The sequence below is a fragment of the Bufo gargarizans genome, chromosome 1, assembly GCF_014858855.1.
Source record: "Bufo gargarizans isolate SCDJY-AF-19 chromosome 1, ASM1485885v1, whole genome shotgun sequence".
Taxonomy (NCBI): domain Eukaryota; kingdom Metazoa; phylum Chordata; class Amphibia; order Anura; family Bufonidae; genus Bufo; species Bufo gargarizans.
In genome coordinates, this window is record NC_058080.1 from 727,908,844 (window position 1) to 727,933,195 (window position 24,352).

At 43.7% G+C, this 24,352-nt stretch overlaps 1 protein-coding gene across 1 annotated transcript in view; it reads right to left on the reverse strand.

Moving 5' to 3' along the window:
• Positions 1–24,352, reverse strand: part of LOC122924872 (NACHT, LRR and PYD domains-containing protein 12-like) — a 178,314-nt gene that overhangs the window by 134,798 nt on the left and 19,164 nt on the right. The window contains exons 3-4 of the mRNA XM_044276393.1: positions 9,141–9,206; positions 5,533–7,228 (exon numbers count right to left, since the gene is read on the reverse strand). Of these exons, the coding sequence (XP_044132328.1) occupies positions 5,533–7,228; positions 9,141–9,206 (1,762 nt within the window). The remainder of the gene's footprint in view (positions 1–5,532; positions 7,229–9,140; positions 9,207–24,352) is intronic.

The window sequence follows — 24,352 nt, forward strand, 5'->3', positions numbered from 1 at the left end:
GGGGGGGGGGTGGCCGCACTGAATGTATATTATACTGGGGGGGGGGGGGGTGGCCGCACTGAATGTATATTATACTGGGGGGGGGGGGGCGCACTGCGCCACCAATGTTAATACAAATGCAGGAGGTGGGTGCCGGAGTGAAATAGCCGGCACCCGACCTCTATGATAGGGGGCTGCGATCAGCGGCAGTTAACCCCTAAGGTCCCGCTCCCTGTCATAGAGGTCGGGTGCCGGCTATTTGATTCCGGCACCCGCCTGCTGTATTTGCGCATGCGCGGGCGTGCGCGTACTTGTAGGAATGGAGAGGCGGCCCGAGTACTTGTTCAGCCGTTGTGCGCAGGCGCGGCACAGCGATGCGGCCGGACGAAAGAGGCCGTATCCATGGGATACAGAAAACAACAAAGGAATCGCTTTACATGATTTTTTGAATGAAAGGTAGCTTTTGGATAATAACATGGATAGGAAGATATGTTGTGTGGGGGTAAATAGATTAGATAAAACCTATTTTATGAAGTGGGGCAACCCCTTTAAAAAAGATCTAGGAAAAGGACAATTAATAGTGTGGCAAAGGTATATAGACGACTGCCTTCTCATCTGGCAGGGTGAGAGGGAGGGTCTGGATACCGTTATAGCGGACATCAACTTAAATCATTTCAACCTTAAATTTACTAGCCATATCAGTGCCACTTCTGTAGATTTTCTCGATCTGGTTATTTTTGTAGAAGATGGTAGACTTAAAACCAAGACCTTTTTTTAAAGCCGTAGATGTGAACACGTATATTGAGCTTAGTAGCTGCCATCATCCATCTTGGCTTAAAAATATACCTAAAAGCCAGTTCCAGCGCATTTCTAAAAATTGTAGTAAAATAGAGGACTATAGAGAACAGGGTCAGATGGTCAAAAACAGATTTCTAGAAAAAGGATATGAAGATAAATATTTAGACCACTGCAGAGAAGAAATAGAACAAATACGCACCGATGCCAAGTCACCAACAAATAAAAATAAAAATAATGAACAGAAAAAGAAAGATTTTAGATATACATTTCTGACCCAAGATAATAGTAAAGTAGGTTGCATTAAGAACATGATTAATAAAAATTGGCATATACTTCAGAACGATCCTGTTCTCAGTAAGGATTTGCCGGTTAAACCTCCTGTAGTCTTTAAAAGAGCTGGCAATCTTACTAATAGTTTGGTTCGTAGTGCCAGCCTTGCAACCAGTAAAAAGCGCACTATTACACAAAAGGGCAGGTTCACATGGTGCGGTTTTTGCATACCTTGCAAAAACCGCATCCTAAAAGATCGAGAAAGGTCTGTTGATAAAATAACATCTAATAAAATAAAAGATGTAACCCTTAAAATTAGAGGGGAATTCTCTTGTAACAATGTTGGTGTCATCTATCTTTTGGAGTGCCCGTGTGGTCTCCAATATATTGGAAGAACCACACGGAGCCTCAAGACTCGAATTCAGGAGCACATTCGTAATATTAAAAAAGGGCTGGAGACCCACAGTGTCTCGCTACATTTTAAGATCCATTATGATAAAAACCCAAGGGGTCTGCGTTTTACTGGTATAGAATTGGTACACACCCCTATACGAGGAGGTGATTTTAATGCTTTATTGAACAAAAAGGAGGTAGAGTGGATGTTCCTTTTGGGCACCATTCAGCCTCAAGGGTTAAATATCGAATGTGATGTTAATGCCTGCTTGGTTTGAACATTTTGCACTTGTAATGAGCCGGCTAGGTTTTTCCACTAGTTACCATCTTTGTGTTTATTTTTAATCTGTTGTATGTGTTTGCCTTGCTATTCTTTCATAAAATCTTGATGTGATCATGACGTGTTTTAGGGGAGGTTTCCCTGTTAATATAAAACACAGTGGTATCCACTTAGCAATTAACGCCCCAGACGAAGCATCACGGCGAAACCCGGGTCGGGCACTAAAGAGATACATCTTAATACGTTTTTATACCTGTTTTTGTGAGTATATTAAATATTTTTATCTGACCTACTGGTACGCACTTCACTATACTTGCGACTTCCTTCCTACGAGACCCTTGGAAGCAGGAGTCTGGTGTTATTCAGGTGTAGCGGCATTAAATCTGTTGGACCGGTTTTTGGTATGAGATCACTTGAACCGACAGCTTCTGACCCACGCCTGCTTCATCTACTAAGCTCCTTTCAGAAGACTCCAATGAGATCTCTATCTACGCACCTCACTAGTGAAGTTTTGTGAGTATAATCTGTTCGCAAGGCGTGTAAAGTGTTGTAACATACTACACTATAGTGTTCTTCTTTGTAACAGAGTTCCGATAGGAGACACTATCAAGATTCTATACACGTGTTCACAAGCGGAGTTTTGTGAGTATATCTCATTCACACGGTGCGATAGGCGTTTGGGGCTTACTACACCATAGTGCGTTTTCTCATCATACTGCAGGTTTCCATACCATTGTTGGAATTTGAGGTGTGCATGTGGTCCTATTAGCTGAAGACAAAGAGAACTGTAACATACAGAGAGGATTCTTCTCCTGCAGCGCAATCCTTTTTTCTATTTTTTCATTTAGCGGACTCTTTTACCCACATTGTCTTTGGATTTGCAGCGCTCGAGGGGACAAGTATTTTAAACAGAGACTATGTATTTTATTGAAAAGTTTATTCAATGATGATGAATAGGGGGTGGACCAAACATTGCATATGTTCGCCCGACGTGGCGAACGCGAACAAGCTATGTTCGCTGGGAACTGTTCGCCGGCAAATAGTTCGGGACATCTCTACTGAAGACACGAACCCACAAGTGCCGGCGGAAGTCCACTCAAACCCCATGGCCGCATGTCCGACCCGTCCCCATTAAAGTGAAGAGGCCGGAGCGGACTTCCGGCCGCACTCGTGGGTTCGCGTTAGCACAGATCCAACAGGCTGTTCCCCTGCCGGACCCTGCTAGCGCTAGTGTGAAAGAAGCCTAATACATCCTGATAGCTCAGTTTTGGCCAGATCCGGTTGTATTAAATCAAAACTGAAGAAACCTGATTAGGCGTGAAAATCAATGTAAGGGCACTTTCACATTAGAGTTATTCTTTTCCATCATTGAGCTCCATCCTAGGGGCTCTATACCAGAAAAGAACTGATCAGTTTTATCCCCATGCATTATGAATGGAGAGCAATCCGTTCAGGATGCATCAGGATGTCTTCAGTTCAGTCTTTTTGCCTTTTTAGGACGGAGATAATACCACAGCATGCTGCGGTTTGATCTCAGTCCAAAATTCCGGAACACAGGCTGGATCAGGTATTTTTTCCCATTGAAATGCATTTATGCCGGAACCGGCCCCGAGTGTTACGGCAAAACAGATCCGGCATTGCCGTCTGTGTATGCTCAGACCGCAAAAAATGTGAAAAAAAATTAAATGCCAGATCCGTTTTTTCAGGATGACACCGGAGAGACGGATCCGACATTTCAATGCATTTTTCAACACGATCCTAATCCGTCTGACAAATGCCATCAGTTTGCATAAGTTTTGACGGATCCTCTCCTGGAAGTGTGAAAGTACCCTAAGTCAATGGGTGCCGAATCCATTATTTTCTGTAAGGAATTTTTTGCCTGTTTTGGCAGGGCTCAGCAAAAAACGCTTCAGTCCTGATAATACAACCGCCTGCATCCGTTATGAACGGATCCGGTTGTATTATCTTTAACATAGTCAAAACGGATCTGTCATAAGCACTATTGAAAGTCAATGGGGGACGGATCCGTTTTTTGTGTCTGAGAAAACGGATTCGTCCCCACTGACTTACATTGTGGGTCAAGCCGGATCCGTTTTTCTCTGCATCCCATGCTGGACAGAAAACCACTGCATGCTGCAGTTTGCTCTCCGGTAAGGAAATGCAACCAAATGGAACGAAATGCATTTTGGAGCACTCAGTTCTGTTCAGTTCCGTTTTGACCCCATTGACAATGAAAAACAGAAGCGTTTTTTTCCGGTATTGAGATCCTCTGCCGCATCTCGCAGGTGTGAAAGAAGCCTAATTCAGGTTCTGCCGGATATCAAATCCTGAATTTAAAACGCAGATGTGAGAGTAGCCTAATACTAACGTTGGAAAACTACTAAGCAACTAATTAGCCCTCTCCACCACGCCAACACTTTGAGTGTATGAAGATTAAATGGGTTATCCAATATCATAAACTGCCTCCCCATGTGCCGGGCCCCTCACAGGGAATAAACTTCCCGCTCCCCGCACTGCCGCTGCTGCTTCTCCCCAAGCACCGATAAAAACATTAGCTGTTAGGGGGGGGAGCAACCAATAACAGGCGGGGATGAGCCTCCCTAGCGTCACTCGCGATGCTAGGGAGGCTCGTCCCAGTTTGCCATCGGAGCACGTGGAGAAGCAGCAGCGGCGGTGCGGGGACCAGGAGCTGCGTATGGAGCAGGGTAAGTATGGTCAATGTGAGGGGCCCGGCACATATAGGGGGGCAGTTTACGATATTAGATAACCCCTTTAACAGCACAGATTTTGGCCTAGTATGTCAGGTCATCCTATCCTACGCTACCCTGCGTATTATAAGACATGTAAATGCTGGTTTTAATAAATTCAACAACCCCAAAAAATATGAACTGTGATTGTGTGGAGATGGAAATACATGGATTTAGGCCAAATATTATGTTATCACTAATATATTTTGGGTGCTACCCTGCAACCTTCTAAAACTTAAAAAAACTTTAAAAATAAATGAACTATATGGAGATGCCCTGACACCGAGTTTGGACTAGTATTTCAGGTGGAGCAACACTGGAAAATGCAGCGCTCATCCACAGGAAGCCAGGAGCCCGGACCTCGCCCTGAACCTTGGGCACACAGTGGATCCCAAAAGAAAGAAAGATGGTCCAGCTTCACTGAAAAATACTTGAGGCTTTATTCAATCCCGTGCAGATAAAAACCAACATACAGCAATGCAGAAAATCTATTTCAGGTGTTCTCACTCAAATTTAAAATGCTACATTGATGGTAAAACACGTGTTATACAGTTTTGTGCTTATTTCACCCCCCCTCCCTCCCAAATATATTTCTGTTAAAATGGGAAAAAAATGAAAGGCTGTCCTTGCCGGTAGCTGCTTTGTGGTTTGCAGCAGCTGCAGTTCTGCTAGCAGGCACAGCAAGCCTCAGCTCCTCACTGCTCACTCCCTGGCTGACAGCTTTCCCTGCCTGTCCCATTTCTACACACACAATTCTTCTTCTTTGTAATTCTGTCCCTTCCCTTCTCTGTCCCTGGCAGTACAATACAACCTCCCCACCTCTTCCTATCAGGGTCATGTGAAAACCCTTCTTCCTCTCTAGTGATTTTTCCCGCTGACATGTGCAGTAAAATGGCGCTATTTGCTGTTTTACTGGATTTGTCCAAAACAAACCTGAAAAAGTTTGGGTTGGTCTGTCAGCAAAATTTTTGCAAAGTTCAAACCGGTTTGCTCATCTCTAATACATACAATAAATCTGGCAGATTCTGAATACTACAGAAAGATTAAATATAATTAGTATTTTACCTCAGAGTCTGCAGGTTATGTAATCCTGGAGCAAGTCTTTCTAATCCTTCATTGTTTAAGGAACACCCAGATAGATTGAGTTCTTCTATATGTGTGCAGGTGTCCAGAATAAATGCCAACACTGTGCAGTCTAGAGCCGACATACAAACATTGGAAAAGTCAAGACTTCCGTGTGATTGTAATGATTCCCGCACCAGAGCCTTATTCCGGGATTCATACAGATAGAAAAATGTACTGAGAAGACGTCGCTTGTCCTTACTTTCCATTGGCCTCTTTTCTTCTAGAAGGAAATTCTTCAGCCAAGTGATGACATCTATAGATGTTGGAGCTGCTTGTCTGTCCAGGTATCCAGTTAGCATTGACTTGGTGGAGCCATCTGATAGACCACACAGGAAACGGAGGAACATCTCACCTCGTCCATCAGGATAGGATTTGGCATCTTTTAGTGATTTCTGTAACTTCTCAGGAGAATAATCCACATAATGCACCAAGGCAGAGAAGAATTCCTGAACAGTGAGATGTAAGAAGGAATAGGACACAGGTTCCTCCGATTCCATCAGAAAACTTGATAAGAGCTTTGACTTATTGTCCACATGGAAACAGTCCAGATCTCGTTCATCAAAGATAAGCCTGTGATTCATGACTCCATGTTCTGCCATCCATCCCATGGACTGCAGAATCTTCTGAGCGTCACTTTTGTCCAGGCAGTGATTGGACAGGATGTTGGCGACAAATATCGCAAAAAGCTGGGTGACTGTTCTGGGTAATAATGACACCGGCTGATCACTACTTGTTGGCTGGAAGCTCCTGGATAATACTGTACAGATGATCCAGCAGTAGGACGGGAGGTAACAGAAGGTGTACAGGGTGTCATTCTGCTTCACATAATTAAAAGCCTTTTCCCCCAGTTCAGAGTTGGGGAAGAAGTTTTGAAAGTACATCCGTCGTTCTTCTGGTAAAAACCCAATGATTTCTACTATTCGCTGAAAAACTCTACAGTCAATTGATGCCAGTCTGGTTGGGCGACTGGTCATTAGGACAGAACAACCATCAAGAAGAGACTTTCTCACCAAACTAACCACAATCTGACCACAAGGTTCGGGCTGTGTAGGATTAGAGCACAAGTGACGTGATGAGAAATCCATGTTATGAAGACTTTCATCTAAACCATCAAATATAAAGAGCAGTTTTTCTGGTTCCTGTAAGATGTTACTAAGCTGCTCCTCCAGATATGGGTACTGATGAAGGATCATGTCCTCCAGACTAACTTTATCCAATCTGTTGAGTTCTCGGAATTTGAAGAAAAAGACAAAGGAGAATCTTTGATAGAGAACCCCCGTCACCCAGTCATAGACAACCTTCTGCATCAGTGTGGTCTTCCCTACACCGGGCACTCCGCTCACCATTACCATACGTGGCACTTGTTGGGATCGGTGGCACCAGCGGAACAGTTTGTTGGGTGAAATGCGCTGAAATTCATTATGTGTTCTCTTTAAGTATTCCTCATGTTTTACCCCGGTCTCTATGAGCTCATTCTTAGAGCGTTCTCTGAAGTGATCAGTGGAGACAATGATGAGGTTGACATAACGTGTAGAGAATGGAAAACTCTGCTCTCGCTGGTCACATCTTGGAAGTTTGTTCTCTAGAAGTTTCTCAGTTCTTTCATGTAAATGTTTCTTGTGCCAGTTCTGGAATTCTATAGAAAATAGGAAAATAAAAGGTGAAGATAAGAAGCTGAAACAGAACTAAATATCTTGATGAAGAAATGGCAGATATCTGTACATTGCTGAATTTTCCAGCTCCTCTTGACCACATGACTTCTCTAGACACATTGGAGCGGATTTACTAATAGTGTCTGAAAGGATGACAGTGTGAACTAAGACCAGACAGTCTGACACGGCTCCAGATTTATCACACAGACTGACACTGGACAATAAAACTGGATAATAACTTTACACAACACCAAAGGCACCACAAACCAGGGAGACCCCAAACCAGGGTTTGCCAAGAGGGGGACAAAGGGTGCTCTATTCACTGTGCACGGTCCAATGAGTACCAGGGAGGACCATAGCCACCGTGAGTACTAGTACCACCATCACACACATATTCTCACCTTCTGCCCGGGCCACCGCTGCATGTTACTAACTAGAATACTAGGTGTGGTGGTGCTGTACGGTGTAATTTACATGAAATGCAGGCAGCATGTCATAGAGCAGGAGGAACTGAGCAGATTGTTATGTAGTTTGTGGTAAAAGATCCAGTAAAACTTGTACTTTATTTATTAAAAGCAGCACTGTCAGCATGATCAACCCTACTAAACCAGACATAGTACCTGGTAGGGTTAATCATTCTGATACAAATTATATTTTTTTAGGTATTAATAATGCATAGAAATCATTACTTTTGTAAAGATGCAAATTACTTAGTTGGAACACGGAGGGGTGTGCTGTAGTGTTATAAGTACCCCTGGTGCGCTGAACACTGCACCCTGACATTTCACTGATAGAGGAAGACACCTTATCTTTCCCTGTCTTCTGCACCTGAGCACTACCTCCAAATGTCTGCGCCTGTACCACAGCTGTGCCGCTGCTTACCGAGCATTTCATATCCATACCGCACAGGAGCCGATGACCTCATTTAACCCAGAAGCGATCCTCCTGTGTCTCAGTGATTGACAGCCGTCCCTCTATGAGGAGGAGATCCTATCAGTGACTGACAGCCTTCCCTCTATGAGGAGGAGGTCCTATCAGTGACTGACAGCCTTCCCTCTATGAGGAGGAGGTCCTATCAGTGACTGACAGCCTTCCCCCTATGAGGAGGAGGTCCTATCAGTGACTGACAGCCTTCCCTCTATGAGGAAGAGGTCCTATCAGGGACTGACAGACTTCCCTCTATGAGGAGGAGGTCCTATCAGTGACAGACAGCCTTCCCTCTATGAGGAGGAGGTCCTATCAGTGACTGACAGCCTTCCCTCTATGAGGAGGAGGTCCTATCAGTGACTGACAGCCTTCCCTCTATGAGGAGGAGGTCATATCAGTGACTGACAGCCTTCTCTCTATGAGGAGGAGGTCCTATCAGTGACTGACAGCCTTCTCTCTATGAGGAGGAGGTCCTATCAGTGACTGACAGCCTTCCCTCTATGAGTAGGAGGTCCTATCAGTGACTGACAGCCTTCCCTCTATGAGGAGGAGGTCCTATCAGTGACTGACAGCCTTCCCTCTATGAGTAGGAGGTCCTATCAGGGACTGACAGCCTTCCCTCTATGAGGAGGAGGTCCTATCAGGGACTGACAGCCTTCCCTCTATGAGGAGGAGGTCCTATCAGGGACTGACAGCCTTCCCTCTATGAGGAGGAGGTCCTATCAGTGATTGACAGCCTTCCCTCTATGAGGAGGAGGTCCTATCAGGGACTGACAGCCTTCCCTCTATGAGGAGGAGGTTATACAAGTTATACTGAATCGTCACAGAAAACGATATATGAATCTGCTCCGCTCCTCCTGCTCTATAACAACCCGCTGCAGTCCAAACACCATGTTCTATGTGACCGGTGTAATGTAATATAAACTATGAGCAGTTGTATTATAATCGGTCTATATAAATCTCACTTACCTTTGAGTTGTGGGGACAGTTGGTGTCCATGTTCATCCAGCAGGATTTGCTCCACCAGAGTGTCACCTAATAAGAAATGATACAGACGTCATCAGTGCTGGATGTAGACGTATAATGTACAGGAAATATCACATTATACAGGGACCGGACGGGGTCTAATGGTCCTAAATGTACAGCTGTGACATAGTGTCCATGTCCCCCACACTGTGCTAGTCACTGTGTATGGTCACATTGTGGTGGTCATTGTGATGGATACTGTATGAAGGGGCACTATGGTCGTTACTATGAGGGTGCTGTAGTATTATTATTATAGCGCCATCCATTCCATGGCGCTGCAGATATGATAAGGGGTATACATACATCATAGAAAACAACTTTTTCCGCCTATTCATTGCCATCTCTGTGGGACATTATTGCAATGTTGATATAATTATTATCATACCATTTTTTGCACCATCCTTGGGGTTTGCCCCATGTGCATGCTGTTTTTAACTTTGATATTTCAATAAAATATTTTCTATTTTCTACTCTGATGTGTGGCCATTATATGGTATTTCTTTGTCTGGTAGTTCTCATGTTTCATATATATACCAGGCCAGCACTCTGTTAACAATGATTATTGGTGTGCCCCCCGTATCTTAGTATTATTGCATAGAAAACAACTGCAATAACCATGAACAAGACGAATTACAGACTGGTACAGAAGGAGAGAGGACCCTGCCCGTGAGGGCTTACCATCCACAACAGGGGTGCACAACCTACAGCCCGGGGTTCACATGTGGCCCTTGATACCATTCTGTGCGGCCCCCAACCATGTGGTAATAGACCTGTATGTCCATGTTTTGTGGCTGCTCACATGTATCTTTCATGTATTCTCCCATTGGATGGTAGTACTAGAAGTATAACTAGATATTAATGATATACTGTATACTGCATGTTCAATATGCCATAAATATAGTATTTCAATTGGTAATACCCCTTTAAGTTTGATTTTCGGTCCTTGGAATTGGTTCTCTCTGACAATGTAGCCCCCAACCAGAAAAGGTTGTGCACCCCGATCTACAAGGTATGGGAGTAGGACACAGTAGGTTGGTCATAGCGGTATAGTGGCAGCAGGGTTACAGTAGGTTGTCGGCTTGTCTGAAGAAGCGGGTTTTCAGGTTTCTTTTGAAAGTTTGATATGTTGGGGTAGAAAGTTCCAGAGTATAGGGGATGCACGGGAAAAATCTTGGTGGCAATTGTGAGAAGAGGTGATAAGAGGAGAGAAGAAGGTCTTGTGAGGATATAATGGTAAAGTAGCTCAGAGAGGACAATGGGGGGCCAGAAGGGAATGGCAAAGTAGTAATGGGGGAGAGGTGGATTAGCCGGGCAGTAGAGTTGAGAATATATTGGAGGGATGCAAGGGTGCTAGATGGAAGGCCAAAGAGGAGTTTGTTACAGTATTCTAGGTGGGAGATGATGAGGGCATGTACAAAAAGTTTTGCAGACTCCTGGTTGAGGAATGTGCGAATTCAAGAGATATTTTTGAGTTGGAGGTGGCAGGTGATGTGCTGGCTGGTGATGGGCTTGGATGTGCGGTTTGAAGGACTTGTGAGGACTTGGTTGTCTGAGGAGTTTGTGTAGCCATTGACCATGATAGGTCTGTTGGGGGGGGGGAGTTGAGTGAGATGGGGGAAACATGATCAATTCAGTTTTATCCATGTTCATTTTAGAAAGCGAGATGCAGAAAGAAGATATAGAAGATGGGCATTGTGCGATTTTTGATAGTAAGGTGGGGATGTCTGGAAAAGAGAGGTAAATGTGTGTAGCATAAAAGTGATACTGAAATCCATGGGACTCCATGAGCTGTCCCTGGCCGAAGGTGTAGATTGAGAAGAGCAGGGGTCCTAAGACAGAGCCTGGAGGGACACCAACAGAGTGGGGACGAGATGAGGAGGTGGTGTGCAAGTGGGAGACACCAGATGTCCAGTATGTGAGGTATGATGTGATCCAAGAGAGGGCCAGGTCTGTGATGCCAAGAGATGAGAGAGTTTGTAAGATAAGGGAGTGGTCAACGGCAGGGGCGGATTGGCAATGTATTGTACCGGGAAACTTCCCGGTGGGCCGGTGGAGTCCATCTATTCCGCACTAGCACCAATATACATACCGCTGGCTGCACTGGCTGAGATCCCGGCTGCGAGGCTCAGTCCCGACTGTCTGACACTTCTGGGGCTATAAGTGTGTGTGTGGAGGTGGATGGTGGTTGAGGCCGTGTACACCACACAGTGTCAGTGACTCAGTCACTGCCTGCCAGCCCTGCTGCTCCACACTGACTGGACTTACTATGGGTGGGGCTCGGCCCCTCGGGTGTGTGAGATCTCTCACCTCACTGCCGCTCCGCCCCTAGGCTGCTCGAGTGAGTTTGACACTTCCAAGTGTGAAGTTCCACACAAATGAGATTATGGGGCTGGCTGGCGTGCACAATGTCGGCTAATCTATTCAGAAATCGGAATCGCCACTGCTGCTAATCGCAAGTAAAACGTATAACCTCTCTTCAGGTACGGCGCGATGCACCCCTATATGCCGCCACTATCTGTCAGTGCTCAAGAACCCGCAGTATACAGTAACTACAACACCCTCAGATTGGTGATTACCTGATTCTGAGTCTTACCTGATTACCTGATTCTCAGTCTGAGTCTGTCCTGCGTTTTCTTTTGCGTCCTATATTCTCACATCCAGAGTGAAGGGGATACAGGAGGCTGGACCCTACTGGTTTTGCTGATATTGAGCTTGCCCCGGCCAGAGGCACAGCTCAGTTTGAAAGGTCTGCTTACTCCCGCTCACACGGAGCGCTGTGTGATGTCACAGTAAGAGCTACGGGTGACTAGGAGGACCAAAGTTACTCCAACGCGTTTAGAATAATACGTTATTCTTCGTCAGGGATGCTCGTTCAGGCTCCTAGTGTTACTTTTAAAGGTCCGTATCTCCTCCCTTATTTAACCCCTTCATACCTAGTGCATTAGGTTGTTAATCATTCAAAAGCAAACAGTTCAATTTCTGAGTTTAGCCCTGAAGGTGCTAGTGTATTTAGGTTGAAGATCCAGCGGGTCTCTGCTCTAGACATTTTTTTGATGAAGTCTCCTCCTCTTTTATCTTTGTTAACCATCTCTATACCACTAAATGTAGTACCATTGCCGTTTCCCCCATGTTTATCTTTGTAGTGCCTTGACAGAGGGTGGCCTTCGTATTTTCTCCCAATGTTATAAATGTGCTCCCCTATCCTCTTACTTAGGGTTCTTTTTGTACGACCTATGTATAGTGTACAACCTATGTATAGTTTTTCTACATGGACATATTATAGCATATATTACCTACTACTGCAGGTAATATGGTCACGTATCTTGTGTACAGCTGCATTTCCTGTCCATTCATTTTTTTATCTGCATGTTTCCCGTGTGAGCGGGAGTAAGCAGACCTTTCAAACTGAGCTGTGCCACTGGCCGGGGCAAGCTCAATATCAGCAAAACCAGTAGGGTCCAGCCTCCTGTATCCCCTTCACTCTGGATGTGAGAATATAGGACGCAAAAGAAAACGCAGGACAGACAGTCGAACAGACGAAGACTCAGAATCGGGTAATCACCAATCTGAGGGTGTTGTAGTTACTGTATACTGCGGGTTCTTGAGCACTGACAGATAGTGGAGGCATATAGGGGTGCATCGCGCCGTACCTGAAGAGAGGTTTATAATTTACCAATAAAACCTAAAATAATGATATATTTTATTTGTGCACAAACCTTCTCCCGCAGTGTTTTGCTCTATGTTCTATCCTAAAATAACCACCTTAACTCCTATCTCTATGTATTGGGGCAGCAGTTTTAATGTATATGTGATGTTGAAAGAGAAAATCTGGTGAGTATAATAAAGCACACTGTATTATTACCCGCGGGTCGGCTCTATGTTAGTATCCTCTTTCAAGGGGTATATGGAAAAAGGATACTGTTGATCGATCTGTAGACTGTGGATGAAATGAACAAGCTTGGTGCTGGTCGGTATAGAGATTGAGAAGGTGGTGATATCTGAAAGAAGATCAAGCGAAGGAACCACCTGAGGAATTTGTAGTTTTTGTGCAAGCTAATATTTTAAAAAGTTCAGTGCGGACCTAATATTTCTATTTTAATTTGGACTATAGGAAGTACGGACCTATCCTCCTAACTTTAGGACTGCTGTGAAAAAGGAAAGCACGTGAGATTAACACCATTTTGATATATTTGACTGGAGCATTTTCCAGGTTTCCACCAATGAGAAATCCACCACCCCTGTAATTCACCAGCACAATCCCTGCAGGACACATTCACAGGAGACATCTTTAGGCCTCATGCACACAACTGTTCTGTTTTTTGCGGTCCGCAAAACACGGAAGCCGCCCGTGTGCCTTCCGCAATTTGAGGAACGGAACAGGCAGCCCATTGTAGAAATGCCCATTCTTGTCCACAAAATGGACAAGAATAGGACATGTTATAATTTTTTTGCGGGGCCACAGAACGGAGCAACAGATGCGGACAGCACACTGAGTGGGCATTGAGGTAAATGGGTCCGCATCCGAGCTGCAAAAACTGCAGCTCGGATGCAGACCAGAACAACGGTCGTGTGCATGAGGCCTTACATTGATTTCTGTATTATTATACTGTACATGGAGATACATGGCAGATGTCACTCACTGGTGAGAAGCGAGGGGAACGCTCCCCTTATTCAAGAGAGAACCAGTCTCAATAATACACTGCCCTCCGAGGGGGTCGGTCAGCAGTTCTGTCAATACTAAATTGGGCTCCCGGCACCCGGTTTAGTGGGTACACCTCTGCCATCATTTGTACCGCTGCCTCATGTATATTTATTTACCGCTATACTGTGACTGTGCCTGAAGATGTGGTTAGTTTCATGTCACACTTGCTGTATGCTATTGGACAGGTAACTTTTCTGTAGCCATCTCCTTATCATCACAAGCAGGATGACAATGACAGGTATCACCTCTGTATAGATAACACAGGATCCACCATTTTCTCTACAGATAATGACTACCTCTTATCTTCTTCCTCCTGACCTCTGCACAGACATGCCTAGAAAATAAAAATCACCAGAAATTCTGAAAAGATGTTTAACATAAAAACTTGACTGAGACAACAGGTCGTTTTCTGAGGACACACTGCCATAACCCCTTAGTGACCACCCATACGTGTTTTTACGGCAGTCACTAAGGGGCCTTAGGCTGGGCCGCCGCGTTTTTTACAGCGGCCCAGTCTAAGCGCTGCACGGCTCCCCCGTGCAGCGGGGAGCGCGGACCCGGCTCTCACATGAGAAGTGCCGATCCGGGCTGTTCAACCCTTTACATGCCGGGCGCAATGGCGCCTGCTGCATCTAAAGTGGTGACAGAGGGAGCAGACTCCCTCTGTCTCCCATCAGCACCCCGAAAATAAGATTGTGGCCCCGAGCCTGTCTGCAGTTCTCTCTAGCAGGCTGTGCCTCTCTGGCGCAGCCTGCTGGTCAATCTTTGAATAGCATTGCTATTGAAATGTAATGCATTATAGAGATAATGCATTACATTTTAAAAGCAATCAAAATACTGTATATTATAGTCCCCTTGTGGGACTTTTAAGTAGTAAAAAAAAATAGAAAAAAAATACCCATTTATTATTTAAAAAAAATTCCATTAAAAATAAAAAAATAAGCTTTTTTTTCATTGAAAATACGCTTTTCAATGAAAAAAATGTATTGCAAAAATAAAATATCCCCATATGTTTGGTATTTCCGCGTCCGTAACGACCCGGACTACATAAATATTACTTAAATTATCCCCTATGGTGAACGCCGTAAAAAAAAAAAAAAGTCTGAATTTCTAATTTATTCTTAGTTTCCACCGAAAAAAACGTAATAACAAGCGATCAAAAAGCGGCATTTACTCCAAAATGATACCAATGAAAAATACAAGTTGTCCCTCAAAAATCAAGCCCTTACACAACTCCATAGAAAAAAATAAATAAATAAAGTTATGGGTCTTGTGAAGTGGCAATGCAAAATAATTTTTTTGGTTAATAAAAGGGGTTTTATTGGGAAAAAAAAAGTAGTAAAACTTAAAAAAATATATAAGTATTCAGTATCACTGTAATCGTACTGACCCAGAGAATAAAGATATTATGTTATTTGTACCGAAAAATGAACGCTGTAAAATTTATAATGTAAAAACCCAGTTGCAGTATTGCTATTTTTCCCCATCTCCCTCCCAGAAAGAGTTAATAAAAGTCCATCAGAAAGTTATGCGTACCCCAAAATGGGGTCATTAAAAACTGCAACTTGTCCCGTAAAAAACAAGCCCTCATAAAGCTATATAGACGAAAAAATAAAAAAAGTTATACAGGTCCTTCTCAAAAAATTAGCATATTGTGATAAAGTTCATTATTTTCTGTAATGTACTGATAAACATTAGACTTTCATATATTTTAGATTCATTACACATCAACTGACGTAGTTCAAGCCTTTTATTGTTTTAATATTGATGATTTTGGCATACAGCTCATGAAAACCCAAATTTCCTATCTCAAAAAATTAGCATATTTCATCCGACCAATAAAAGAAAAGTGTTTTTAATACAAAAAAAGTCAACCTTCAAATAATTATGTTCAGTTCTGCCCTCAATACTTGGTCGGGAATCCTTTTGCAGAAATGACTGCTTCAATGCGGCGTGGCATGGAGGCAATCAGCCTGTGGCACTGCTGAGGTGTTATGGAGGCCCAGGATGCTTCGATAGCGGCCTTAAGCTCATCCAGAGTGTTGGGTCTTGCGTCTCTCAACTTTCTCTTCCCAATATCCCACAGATTCTCTATGGGGTTCAGGTCAGGAGAGTTGGCAGGCCAATTGAGCACAGTAATACCATGGTCAGTAAACCATTTACCAGTGGTTTTGGCACTGTGAGCAGGTGCCAGGTCGCGCTGAAAAATGAAATCTTCATCTCCATAAAGCTTTTCAGCAGATGGAAGCATGAAGTGCTCCAAAATCTCATGATAGCTAGCTGCACTGACCCTGCCCTTGATAAAACACAGTGGACCAACACCAGCAGCTGACATGGCACCCCAGACCATCACTGACTGTGGGTACTTGACACTGGACTTCAGGCATTTTGGCATTTCCCTCTCCCCAGTCTTCCTCCAGACTCTGGCACCTTGATTTCCGAATGACATGCAACAGTCCAGTGCTGCTTCTCTGTAGCCCAGGTCAGGCGTTTCTGCCGCTGTTTCTGGTTCAAAAGTGGCTTGACCTGGGGAATGCGGCACCTGTAGCCCATTTCCTGCACACGCCTGTACACGGTGGCTCTGGATGTTTCTACTCCAGACTCAGCCCACTGCTTCCGCAGGTCCCCCAAGGTCTGGAATCGGTCCTTCTCCACAATCTTCCTCAGGGTCCGGTCACCTCTTCTCGTTGTGCAGCGTTTTCTGCCACACTTTTTCCTTCCCACAGACTTCCCACTGAGGTGCCTTGATACAGCACTCTGGGAACAGCCTATTCGTTCAGAAATTTCTTTCTGTGTCTTACCCTCTTGCTTGAGGGTGTCAATGATGGCCTTCTGGACAGCAGTCAGGTCGGCAGACTTACCCATGATTGCGGTTTTGAGTAATGAACCAGGCTGGGAGTTTTTAAAAGCCTCAGGAATCTTTTGCAGGTGTTTAGAGTTAATTAGTTGATTCAGATGATTTGTTTAATAGCTCGTTTAGAGAACCTTTTCATGATATGCTAATTTTTTGAGATAGGAAATTTGGGTTTTCATGAGCTGTATGCCAAAATCATCAATATTAAAACAATAAAAGGCTTGAACTACTTCAGTTGGTGTGTAATGAATCTAAAATATATGAAAGTCTAATGTTTATCAGTACATTACAGAAAATAATGAACTTTATCACAATATGCTAATTTTTTTAGAAGGACCTGTAGTTCTTGGAACGAGACCATGAAAAAAGGAAGAAAAACGCTTGGTCATAAAGGCCCAAACAGGCTTGGTCACTAAGGGGTTAAAGGACGCTGTCTAATTTGGTAGTTAATCCTTGGTGACTTTTTCATCTCCACATTTCAAAAGCCATAACTTTTTTGCTCTTCCATCCACATACCCGTGAGAGGGCTTGTTGTCTGCAAGATAAGTCATATGGTATCATTTTGGGGTACATCTAATGAACTGCATGAATTAAGAAAATTATTTGGGGTGACAACAAGAAAAAAATAGAGTGATTCCACCAGTTTTTGGGTTCTGTGTTTACGGCAATTTAGGCAACATTCACACGACCATATGTGTTTTGCGGTCTGCAAATTGCAGATCCGCGAAAAAAAACGATGACGTACGTATGTCTTCCGTTTTTTTGTGCAGATCCATTGTAACAATGCCTATCTGCAAAACGGACAAGAATAGCACACGGTGTGCTGTCCGCATTTTTTGTGGCCTCATTGAAATGAATGGGTCTGCATCCTATCGGCAAAAAAAATGTAACGGACACGGAAACAAAATTCGTTCGTGTGCATGAGGCCTTATACAGTGTTTATGTATTTCTACTTTAATACAGCAAAAATTATTTTTATTTAAAAAATGTATTTAGTGTGTCCCTTCACCCAGAACATTTTCATTTTTCCACTGACGGACATGTATGAGGCTTGTTTTTTGGGGGATGAGTTTTTATTGGGGCCATTCTGGGGTACGTACGACTTTTTGATAATAGAAAAGATGACAATTACTCTTACCGGTAATTTGATTTCCCGTAGCCTCCACAACTGCTCTAATAGGAGCTTGATCCCGCCTCCCAGGGACAGGAAACAACAGCAGAAGCCCAAATAAAAAGACACCTCCTCCAACCTACTCCAGTTAATAACAGAGAAGCAAAGGTAATTTATAACAAAGAATATCATATCAATAAACTGTGAATAGGACCCACAACTATATATGTGAAACATCTATATTTACACACAAAAGAACACTTTTTTTGGGGGGGGGCCCAGTGCCTTTGTGAAGGCTACGGGAAATAAAATTACCAGTAAGAGTAATTGTCATCTTTACCCAACGCCTCAACACCGGCACTGATAGGAGATTTTCAGGGAGGGGCTACAGCTGAAAGGACTTTACGTCCAAAAGCCAAATCCAGGTTAGCCATAACATCATGTTTATAATGCCTGAAGAAGGTCATGGGGTTGGACCATGTGGCAGCCCTACATACAGTATCTGATCCACAGAAGCAGATCCCCTTTCCGCCCAAGAGGTGGACAGGGCCCTGGTGGAATGAGCCTTTAACCCTAAGGGGGGAGAAACCTTTTTCTCTTTATAACACAGGACGATGGTTTGTTTTATCCATCTGGCTATTGAAGCCTTAGATGCTCCAAGACCCCTATTTTTTCCTTGAAACTGGACAAGGAGATGATCAGACTTTCTAAAGGAATCTGTAGCCTCAAGGTACTGTAGAAGAGAAAGCCTGACGTCTAGATGATGAAACATTCTTTCCTGATCTGAAGCAGGAGAAGCACAAAAGGATGGTAAAACTATTTCCTGCTGGCAATGAAACCCCCGAGAAGACCTTCGGTAGGAAAGCAGAGAGTCTAAAAATTACCATATCAACCAAAACAGTGAGGTAAGGCTGCTTACAGGAAAGGGCCTGGATCTCCCCCACCCTCCTAGCTGTGGTTATAGCGATAAGAAAGGTGGGTTTCTGCGTTAATAATATTAGTCTCTAAAACAGGCTCAAAAGGGCATGGACATTAAGGCAGAAAGGACCAGGTTTAGATCCCAGGGGGGAACTTTAACAAAAAAGGAAGGACGCAGTCTGCTTGCACCTTTAAGGAATCTCCCAACTAGGGGGATTTCTGCCACCCTGATGTCCAAAAAAGCACTAAGGGCCGACACTTTAACTTTTAGGGTACTGGTTCTGAGCCCCTTATCAAATCCTGCTTGCAAGAACTCTAAAATCAGGCTCACGTTCAAACTACTCTGAGGATCTCAACGGTCACCCGCAAATAACAGAAAGGCTTTCCAAGTTTGCAGATACATTTTGGAAGTGATCTGCTTTCTACTATGTAGCAAGGTCGATATGACAACCTCAGAAAACCGCCTTTCTTTTAACAAGATCCGTTCAGTCTCCAAGCCGCTTAAGTGTAGATGTTGTATGTTGGGATAAGGGACTGGACCCTGATGAAGGAGGTCTGGAATCTGCGGCAGAAACCAGGGTTTCCTTGTCGCGAGGATTTGAAGCAAGGGGAACCAAGACCTTTTTGGCTAATAGGGGGCAATCATTATAACTTGTGCCTCTTCTTCCCGTATCTTCATCAAAGTCCTTGCAATCAGCGAGAATGATGGAAATGCGTAGAGAAGACCTCTGGGCCATGGCAGAGAAAGAGCGTCTAGATTTTCCTTGGGGCTGATGGAATAAAAAATTTCTACCTTCCTGTTCTGTCTTGTTGCGAACAGATCCAATACCGGGGGACCCCACCTGTCTGTGATCTGACTGAAGACCTTCTGATTTAGCGACCAATCTCCTTCTCTGAGAGACTGTCTGCTGAGAAAATCCGCTAAAATATTTTATTTTCCTTTTAAAAGAACCGCTGAAATGGACTTTAGGTTCTCCTCTCCCCACCTGAATATTCTTCTTGAGACAGCCGTCAAGAATTTGCTTTTTGTACCTCCTTGACGGTTTAGATATGCCACCGTCGTCGCATTGTCTGAGAATACCTTGACATGGTGGTGTTGGATAGTTGGTCTCAAACTTAGGAAGGCTTGGAAGACAGCTGTCAATTCTCTTAGGTTTAAAGATGCTAAAGACATCTGAGGACTCCATGTTCCTTGTACCATTTCCTGCAGAGCATGTGCTCCCCAACCTTTGCTGCTTGCATCAGTGGTTACTGTAAACTGATTCTTCGGCCGCCACTGCATCCCTGTTTGTAGATGTTTCTCCACCATCCACAAACTCAGGGATCTTTTTACTTGGTATGGAATTTTTCTTTTCTAGGGAACTCTGTGTCTTGTCCCAAGATGACAGGAGGAAAGACTGCAGGATCCTGGTGTGGGCCTGAGCCCAATTCACGGAGGATATTGTCGATGTTGAGTCACAGCAAGCGCATGATGTGTCTTATGGATGCTGTTTTCTGGAACAGAAGATTCTTACCCGAGCTACCAGGTTGATCTGCTTTTCTTGTGGTAAAAAGGAAGACAGATGGTGGGTGTTCAGGAGTATACCTAGAAATAATCTCTGTTGACTTGGAATTAGTCTTGACTTCTCCTGGTTGATAAACCACCCAAAAGGAAGCCAGGGTTTCTTTCACAATTCTGAGATGGTCCAGAAGACGAGAATAGGAATCTGCAGTAATTAGAAGGTCGTCCAGATAGGGGACCACCATTATTCCTTTTAGATGAAAGTAGCCGTGGCACACTGGACAGGCCGAAAGGTAAAGCCCAATATTGGAAATGACAGAGCTCTGCCTTTATGGAGACAGCGAACCTGAGATATTTTTGACTCTCGCTGTGAATGGGAACATGATAATAGGCATCCGCCAGATCGACTGTTACCATGTAAAAATCCTGAAAGAGGAGATTTACTGCCGATTTTATTGATTCCATTTTGAATATTTTGTAAATGACCAGGTGATTTAGGTTCTTCAGATTGAAGATTGTTGTGAACTTCCCACTTGTTTTTTTTTTTTATAAGAAATAGGGGAGAGTAGACCCCCAGACCCCACTGGGCTATTGGAACTTTTTAAATGACCCATTTTTTTTAATAGGGAAGAACCCTCCGACTATAGGGCCTCCTGTTTGAGGGGATCTGAAAAAACCTTGTTTGCAAGGAATCTTGCGGGCGTCAGGGAACGGAACTCTATTTTGTGACTTGATCTTATTTGTTTTAGGACCCAGGGGGAGGCTCCTATAGAATCCCAAGCCTGGCTGAACACTGAAAGCCTGCCCCCTACTGGACTACTGGCGTCATTAGGATTTCTTAGAGGAGGAGTCGGGATTGAATAATAAACCCCTATCCCGGCCTCTAGAAGATTGCCATTTACCTGAAGACTCCTTTTTGTTTTGAGTCTGCTTAAACCTGTTTTGGAAACAACATTTTTTTCTTTGCTGGAAAAAACTGGATTCAAAGGGGAACCTCTTTTTTCTGTCTCAGGCTTTATCCAAAATATTGTCTAATGCGGATCCAAATAGTCTATCCCCCTCAAAGGGAATAGCACAAAGGCGACTCTTTGAGCCCGCATCCCCAAACCAGGATCTCAACCATATGGCTCTACGGGTGGCGTTCCATAGAGCTGTAGACCTGGCCGAGAGTCTCACCAGATCAGCAGAAGCATGCGCCAAAAAGTTTGAGGCCTGCTTCAAAACAGGGAGAGAGGATATAATTTCCTCCCGGGGGGGACCAGCTCCATCTCATTGATCCAGACAGAAAGAGACCTAGCAGCGCAGGTGGCTGCAATAGCAGGTCTGAACATAGCCGATCCCGTCTCCCAAGATTTTTTAAGAAGACTCTCACACTTTTTATCCATTGGGTCCTTCAGTAACCCCATGTCTTCAATGGGGAGGGAGGATTTTTGGGAAATTTTAGCTATCGGAGCATCAATCCTGGGGGTTCTTTCCCATGTTTCACAATCTGAATCTGCAAACGGATATTTTCATTTGAAGGCTTTTGAAATAACGGGTCTCTTCTATGGGTCTTTCCATTCCCTAGATATAACGTCCTTTATATTATCATGAATAGGGAATACTCATCTTTTTTTCCACCCAAACCCTGAAACATCTGGTCAGGGATAGATAAGGGTTCTTTAGTGTCTTCTAATTTTATAGTCGCTCGAATAGTCTTTAACAGAAAGTCTGTATCCTCCGGGGAACATAACGGATGGACGGAGCCGGCTTCTGAGGAATCAGAGTCAACAGAGAAAAGTTCTCCTTCATCCAAGTTAAATACTTCCGAGGAAGGATCCACGGATTTTGAAGTAGATGGATGGGGAGAGGAGGGTGCCATATGTTGGTCTATTGTTGAATTGACCTCGTCCCTAATAAGGGTTTTAAGGTTTTCCATAAAAAATGGTGACTCTTCCGCCACCACCTTTTCCGTACAGCGTGGACATAGTGTTTTTTTTTACTAGACCCTTTCCGCACCTCACACGTTTCTTTTTTGCAGGTTCACCACCCGAGGATTCTGAAGGGCCAGCCCCTTTTGCTTAAAGAATATATATATTATATAAGAACTAGGCCCACACCAGCACCCGGGTGGTGATTATGGGATAGGAGAAAAACATCCATCAACCCAAATAAAGGAGGTCACTTACCGGGCTGAGGGCCTTGCAGGGCTCAGTAGGTCTGCGTGGGGCGTCAAAATCAGCGGAGGACAACTTTGCAGGGATCAGCAGGTCTGGATCCTTGCCATAGCATTCCTTCCCAGGGAAAGCAGAGCCATATTTGAACTCATTGCCCTGCTCCTATTGGCTCTGCGCCCATGCCAGCTCCGAGCTCAGCCACAGCGGAAGTGCGCCGAGGAAAGGCAATGCAGTGCATCACAGGAATCCTTCTGCCCACAGAGGATTCCTCCTGCAAGACGCGTAAGGCATCGATCCCTCTATCCAGAGGTAGGTACAGCCCGTGATGCCCAGAGCGGTACTTACTCCTAGGGACAGAGAAGGAGGAGGTGTCTTTTTATTTGGGCTTCCCCTGTTGTTTCCTGTCCCTGGGAGGCGGGATCAAGCTCCTATCAGTGCCGCTGTGGAGGTGTCAAGGAAAGTACAAGGAACAAAACCCTGCAATTTTGGCATTTTTATGCAGTTTACCGTATGGGATAAAAAAAATTATCATTTTATTGTTTAGGTAGTTACAGATGTGGTGAAAATTATGTATAGGCCTTTTATTTATTTTTTACCTTTTTAGATTAGTAGACAAGGGAATAAAGGTGTTTGCGGGGGTTTGCTTGATTTACATTTTTTCATCTAAGAGGCTCTGTCACCTTGAACAATCCTATTAAATTAGACGTACTGTCTGGTAGGGCTCATCATGCTGATTAAAACGATACCTTTCTTTTTTCTGTATGATAAACAGCTGCAGAGAAATCCGTGTTTTATTCATATGCAAATGAGAAGTTGGAGAATCCTTTGAGCACCGTGCACCGCTGTGTAACGCCCCCTGTTCTCTGCACACGCCCCTTCCTTTTGATTGACAAGGCTAGACAGCAGGCTGAGGGCAGAGCCCTGTCCAAGAGCTGTGCGCAAGCATCTATATAGTTGTCCACCATGTATGTAGAGATCCTCAGTTTAAGTCCCAGGAGAGGGTTACATATTTTTTTTTATGATATCTTTTTTCTCTTTTATTTAAATCCATATTAAAAGTATATACTATAATAAATAATATATAATCATATAATAATATTTATGATAATAAAAACACCTTAGAATATTCAGAATAGTATTTGGCTGTTTTTTTTTTTTTTTGCTATAACCTATTACTGGTTTATTCACAGACAGATATATAAATGAAAAAAGGAAATTAAAACAAGGAATAACTAAATTAAAAATAAAGGACGGAAGGTATGTAGAAGAGAATAAAGGGCTAGCCGACTGCCTTAATGAATACTTCTGTTCAGTTTTTACAAAAGAAAAAGAAGGAGAAGGACCTCCACTAGAAAGGATGACTATTAAATCGTTTGATGCATGTGTCTTTACAGAGGAAGATGTTCTAAGTTTGCTGTCTAAAGTGAAGACAAATAAGTCACAGGGGCCTGATGAGATACACCCAAAATTATTAAAAGAGCTTAGTGGTGAGCTGGCAAAACCGTTAACAGATTTATTTAACCAATCATTAGTAACAGGAGTCGTCCCGGAAGATTGGAAATTGGCAAATGTCGTGCCCATTCACAAGAAAGGTAGTAGGGAGGAATCGAGCAACTATAGACCAGTGAGTCTGACATCAATAGTGGGGAAATTAATGGAAACCCTATTAAAGGATAGGATTGTGGAACATCTAAAATCCCATGGATTGCAAGATGAAAAACAGCATGGGTTTACTTCAGGGAGATCATGTCAAACAAATCTTATAGATTTTTTTGACTGGGTGACTAAAATAATAGACGGTGGAGGTGCAGTAGACATCGCATATCTAGATTTTAGTAAGGCTTTTGACACTGTCCCACATAGAAGACTTATCAATAAACTGCAGTCATTGAGCATGGACTCCCATATTGTTG